The sequence below is a fragment of the Ovis aries genome, chromosome 19 (genome assembly GCF_016772045.2).
Source record: "Ovis aries strain OAR_USU_Benz2616 breed Rambouillet chromosome 19, ARS-UI_Ramb_v3.0, whole genome shotgun sequence".
In the NCBI taxonomy this organism is placed as follows: Eukaryota; Metazoa; Chordata; class Mammalia; order Artiodactyla; family Bovidae; genus Ovis; species Ovis aries.
Window position 1 is genome coordinate 51,390,889 of NC_056072.1, and position 6,000 is coordinate 51,396,888.

At 56.5% G+C, this 6,000-nt stretch overlaps 1 protein-coding gene across 5 annotated transcripts in view; it reads left to right on the forward strand.

Moving 5' to 3' along the window:
• PFKFB4 (6-phosphofructo-2-kinase/fructose-2,6-biphosphatase 4) overlaps window positions 1–5,238 on the forward strand; it is a 40,146-nt gene extending 34,908 nt beyond the window's left edge. For 4 of the 5 annotated variants that reach the window (XM_060402557.1, XM_027957675.3, XM_027957674.3 and 1 more), the window contains exons 11-14: window positions 723–852; window positions 956–1,018; window positions 2,128–2,192; window positions 2,835–5,238. In XM_060402557.1, coding sequence (XP_060258540.1) covers window positions 723–852; window positions 956–1,018; window positions 2,128–2,192; window positions 2,835–2,894 — 318 coding nt within the window. In that variant the 3' untranslated portion in view covers window positions 2,895–5,238. Of the gene's footprint in view, window positions 1–722; window positions 853–955; window positions 1,019–2,127 lie in introns of all 5 variants that reach the window. The other variant, XM_060402556.1, reaches the window with a different exon arrangement.
• The last annotated feature ends 762 nt before the right edge of the window (window positions 5,239–6,000 follow it).

Below are 6,000 nucleotides of genomic sequence, written 5' to 3' on the forward strand. Positions count from 1 at the left end.
GGGCATGGGGAGGAACTGGTAGGGAAGATAGTTGCCAAAAGAATCAATCTAGGATTTCCCTCAGAAACCCTGGGCACCCACACTCATCAGGTTGGTGTTATTCCAGATCAAAGCATGAGCGCAAGGCAGCTCCAAGCTTGAGGCCTTTATTCCCCCCCCCACTGAAAAGACTGCTCACTCTGTGAAAACAGGGGTGAACCCCCAGCGCTGGGTCTCCTAGTGTAAAGCTCTGAACCTGCCAGGCCCCAAGGTTGGTCCATGGGCTCCCTCACGGCACCTGGGAGGTGTACTGGGCTGTAAGGGTCTTACCTGGGAGCTCAGGTGTGCTGAGAGATTGCACTGTGGGAAGTTTGAGGGCTTTCTTTCCCCTGCCTCCAAGGCTCATTCTTTGCACATCATGTGCTGTGGGCAGCCAGGGAGCAGTCTTTTCCACCAGTCGTCAGTGGCCAGCATGTGAATTCCAGCAGCTGAGGGTTCAGTGAACGGCCTAGAGTAGGCAGGGAGGTGATCCCTTGGATGCAGTCTGAACCCCAGCCCTGCCCTCTTGATCCTACTGGGACCAGGCCCTGGGATTGGGGAGGTGATCCCTTTGTCAGACTGCCAGTCCTCCCCAACCTTCCAGAAGGGCGAGGCGTTCCAGGAGAAGGTAGCCCCCTCCCCAGGTCGTGTCCATGCCTATGCCCGGAGCTGGGCTGAGGGACGCCTCCCGCTTGCCCTTACAGTCCTATGAGGACCTAGTCCAGCGACTCGAGCCTGTCATCATGGAGCTGGAGCGGCAAGAGAACGTGCTGGTCATCTGCCACCAGGCTGTGATGCGCTGCCTCCTGGCCTACTTCCTTGACAAGGCGGCAGGTATGGACGCAGACCCCACTGGGGGAGGTGGGGTGTGTGAGAGATTGCGGGGAACTGTCACCTGGTCCTCCCCAGTGTCAGCCCTCCCTGCCTGTGTCCACAGAGCAGCTGCCCTACCTCAAGTGTCCGCTGCACACGGTCCTGAAGCTGACCCCCGTGGCTTACGGTAAGGGAGCTTCCCGCATGCTGACCTGGTGACCAGCCTGGCTCTCTACACGGTTCCTAACTGTCTGCAAACCCCTCCCTTGAAAATTCTATTAGAAGCTCATTCCTCCTGCCGCCACCCCACCACCTTTCCCGTTTGCTTTTTGTTTCCTATATATCACAAATAATGCTTTTAATTATTTCGATTCTTATAGCACGGGCATAACAGAAACTGCCAAGTCTGTGTTTTTGTTTAGTCACTAAGTCCTGTCTGACTCCTGTGATCCCATGGACTGTAGCCCACCAGGCTCTGCTGTCCATGGGATTTCCTAGGCAAGATCCAGTTTGCTATTTTTTTTTTCCCTTTGAAGGATAACACCCCAGTTTGCTTTTTAATTTTTTTGTTTCGATTTCTGTGGCCCCCTGGTGATCTTTTCCTTAACCATCACCCACCCACAGGAAGGCCTTTTCTACTGAATTTTCTAGAATCCCCCACAAAGCCCCATGGCACCCAGCACCTGAACCTTAGACTGTGTGCCCCTGCATTGGGCTCTGCCAGCGGAGGCTTCAGGCAGCTTCCTAACCTCCTCGGTCTCGATTTTTCCCCTTTAGCACTGGGAGAGGCACCCCCATACATGGTTGGGTCCTTGGGGCAATAATTGCAAAGCTCAGTGGTAGCCAATGTCATTATAATGTGTGTTAATCCCCTCGTCCCCCTTTGCACTGAGCGCCTGGTACCATGGTGATTTGGCTTCATGTGTGCGACGGGGCTGGGTATGGTGGTTTGGGGGCCCTGAGGACTGTGCATGATGACCCCTCACTGAGCTCAGCTTGTTGCTCCTCGGACCGTCCTCAGCCCCCGAGGTAGGCTTCTTGTCCTCAGCGTGGCGCTGCCTGGTGCCTGGGCTCCTCGCTGAGCCCGCGCTGGGCAGTGGCATGGAGCCTTGGGCCTGACAAGGTGCCTCATCCTTCCCCAGGGGGCACCTAGAAATGCCTAAGGTGGGAGGTCTGGGGTGAGGCTGAGGCTGTGCTCGGTCCCCAGCACCCCAAGCTGCCTCCTGGGGGAAGCTTCTACCTGTGGCCCAGCTGCCTTTCAGGAGGGGAAATGGGTGTGCATCTTCCCTTTGACAGGTTGTAAAGTGGAGTCCATATTCCTGAATGTGGCAGCCGTGAACACACACCGAGACAGGCCTCAGGTAGCAGTGGGGTCACTGCTGGGGTGGTGGGCATGTTCCTGGGGGTTCAGACAGAGCCAGAGCCATGGCCAGGCCCAGCTGGGGGCCTCCTGAGTGAGCTTGAGTTCTCTGTTGGTTTTGGCGGGGGTGGTAGTGGTTTCAGGACATGCAGGGAGCCCGGGGCCCCAGCTCTCAAGGGACAGATCAGCTGCAGACCAAGAGATGCCTACAGGCTGCTGGGCCCATATCTGACATTTGCCCAGTGACACAGCCAGGAGGAGGGCATCCCCAGGAGCTGGTCCCCTTCCTGCCCCCCGATGAGGATATAATCCCCAGCTAGGTGTTTCTCCCCACCTGACCCAGACCTGAGGCTGGAGGAGGGGATGGCCTCTTTCTGAGTAACCATTGACCTGCCTGCAAGGAGCAAGTGGTAACTGGAGGTGCCCTCCCCTCCCACCTTTGTTCTGGTGTCTGTCCACCCACCATGTGCCAAGTGACTCTTGACCCCTGGCTCTTAGGGAAGGCTGGGCTGTAAGTCCTGCAGCTGGGGCTCCTCAGGGTGAGAATGTGAGTCCAGCAGCTGCAGTGATGAGCAGAGCAGACAGCAGTGTCTGTCTCTTCTTGGCACAGGGTCAGTGCTCTTGTGTGTCTATTTTTGTGCAGAATGTAGACATCTCTCGGCCTCCGGAGGAAGCCCTCGTCACAGTCCCAGCTCACCAGTGACCATATCTTGTCCACTGTGACCCCCGGGCCGGCGTTGATCCCTGTGGACAGCGGTCATTCCAGGCCCACTGGTCTGTGTGACAGTCATTGCCCAGGAAACGCCCTCAGAGCCATGATTGGCTGGTGGCACCCAGAAGCCCCGCCCCAGCCCACCTGTTTCCTTGTTGGCAGCCACAGGGCTGTATACGTGGTGTCTGACCTGCTGCTGAGCATTGCTCGCCTGACCGCGTCTGCCCCCTGGCCGGTGAGAGGGCTTCCACACCTGCTCCTCCTGTTCTCTCTCACCGGCTGGGGGGCCTTGTGAAGCACGAAACCCCAAAAATGTGAAATGGAAAGCACTTGCTGTGATGTTTTCAGCCACCGAGGCTGCGGCACCTGGGTGGACCTGGGGACCCTGCCAGGGTTCTGCTGCCCTCTCTGCAGCCGCTTCTGGAGCCAGAGGCAAGATCTTCAGGGAATCCTGAGCTGCTTCTGCCTCAGTCAGCGGGAGTAAACCCTCTCCAGCCCACCCTGCCAGGAGCTGAAGAGCCTCTACCACAGCAGGCAGCCCCCTCCACGGGCTAGACCCTGGGGTCCGTGCGTCTGCGTTGGCAGATGCTTGGGAAAGCAATATGTTCACTTCTGCATGTGGGGATCCCCAGAAACACACAGGGAGGGGGCATTGGTGGTCACCCTTTCCCAATGATGCCTACACTGGAATACTTTGGGAGCTGGTGGCCAAGGCCACCCCTGCCCCAACTGCCCTCATGGTGCAACATGTAAGCTGGTGCAACACAGAAAGACATAAGGACAGAGCTGTTGTACGCATCCCCCTTCCCAGTGCTCGAGGGAGAGGCTGCCCTCTTCCGCTCCCAGCTGTGCCACCGGCTACCTCGACTGCTGCTGCCGGTGTCCATGCACGCGTATACACCGGTGGCCACACCTGCCTTTGCTGTGAAGGATTTGAAAAGCCTGTCCTGGCGTTCGTTGACTTCCACCTGGGGGATGAAGCCTGGGAAAGGCAGGAGCCGGAGTCAGCCCCTGGCCTGGGAGGATTTTCCCAGCCCCGTCATCACTTTTGATTCTTGTACTAAAGAGCCTGATGAAAACGACCTCGGGAAGCCTGCCGTCATGCCCCTGAGTTCTCTGGGGCCCAGAGAGGTGGGCTGGGCAGTAGATTCCAGCTCCATTTTGTAGCTGGGAGAACAGACTAGCCAGCACCTTGTGAGGCTGGGTGAGAACGTGTGTGGATTTGTGGTTGGATGTGCTGCTGTCCATGGGTGGTGGTCCTGGGTGAAGTCCCCAGGATCCCGTGACCCTGGCCTGGGCTGAGGACCTCAAGTGCCGCAGCAGCTCTGGCCAAACCCGGGTGGGAGATGCCCAGGACCAGGCTGTGGCCAGACGTTCCATCGGAGCCCCAAGCTCCTTAGACCTGGGGCCAGTGGGCCACACTGCTGCCTCTGGGACTCGGGGACTGCAGCCTTTGCTTCTGTGGCCGCCGGAGTCTTGGTGACTTCCGGCCATGCTTACTTGTTGCCCATAGTGGGTCCCTTTGGTCAGTGGCATGAGCATCTAGTTGTCACCGCCTCTCCAGGACCTCAGGCTCACTGAGGTGAAACCAGCGAGGCCTCTTCTCTCTGTTCAGAGGGCCACCAGGGCCAAATGACTAGGACGGGGCAGAGGGAGGTCTGGGATCCCAGCAGGGGCTCACACCGAGCCGGCTCTCTGCCTGGGCAGCATCCACTGGCCGGGTGCCCACTTACAGCCGGGACGGTCCACGTGGTCTTGTTGCAGACGTGTTTCCTCCTCGTCCTGGAATGGAAGTTGTTGGAACTCAGCCACTCGTCACACTGTGTCCAACATTCTCTGCAATAAATACTTTAAAAAAAGAACACTCCTAATGTTGTGTCTTGTGCCCAGGTCTCCCTTGGTGAGGTATTCTTTCCAGCAGCTTACGGACCCCCATGCTGTGCTCTCTCCCAGAAAGTCTGGGTGGGACCCTTCGTCCAGCTCCCACTGCCATGCCTACCCATCCCGGGAGCAGAAACTGTTCTGCCCTGGAATGAGCCCTGGACAGGGCCCGAGTTTTCTCTGGGCTGACCTGGGTTTCTGGGCCCTCACCACTGGGTGAGAAACAGACATAGTGGGGATCTGGGGTCCCTAGAAATGTGGATCCCTAATACCGGCGTCCTTGGGGAGGGGTCGAGGATGGAGGGGGTACACAAGGCTGTGGATGGAGCGTGATGGCTGGTTCTCTGGTATGCCTTGTTGCTTCTGGCCTGGGGAAGATGGTGACAAGGGGTACCCTTTCCTCTGCCTCAGAATTTTTCACCCTTGTGCAATAAAAAAAATTTTTTTTTTCCGATTTTGGGCAGAGTAGGGAAAAAAATTTTTTTTATGGGAGTATAGTTGATTGATGTGTTTCAGGTGTACAGCGTAGTGACTCACTTATGCATATATTCATTCTCCTCATGTTCTTTTCCCATTTAGGTTATTACAGAGTGTTGAGAAGAGTTCCCTGTGAACTACAGCAGGTCCTCGTTATCTGTTTTATATATGAAGTGAAGTCGCTCAGTCTGACTCTTTGTGACCCCATGGACTGTAGCCTATCAGGCTTCTCCGTCCATGGGATTTTCCAGGCAAGAGTGCTGGAGTGGATTGCCATTTCCTTCTCCAGGGGATCTGCCCGACCCAGGATTCCTGGGTCGATTTTATATATGGTGCATGTTAATCCCAAGTTTCTAATTTATCCTTCTCTGGAGACTCCAGTTCACTTCCTGGGTTGGGAATATCCGCTGGAGAAGGGATAGGCTACCCACTCCAGTATTCTTAGGCTTCCCTGTGGCTCAGCTGGTAAAGAATCCACCTGCAATGTGGGAGACCTGGGTTCAATCCCTGGGTTGGGGAGATCCCCTGGAGAAGGGCAAGGCTACTCACTCCAATATTGTGGCCTGGAGAATTCCATGGACTATATAGTCTGTGAGTGGGGTCTGGACACGACTGAGTGACTTTCATTTTATTTATTTATATGCCTTCTGCCCTGGGGCTGGGGTGTTGGCAGCTTGGTTCCTCCAGGGACATGATAAAGCTGGGTGTGGCTGGGTGCCCCCACGTGCCTCTCCTAGTG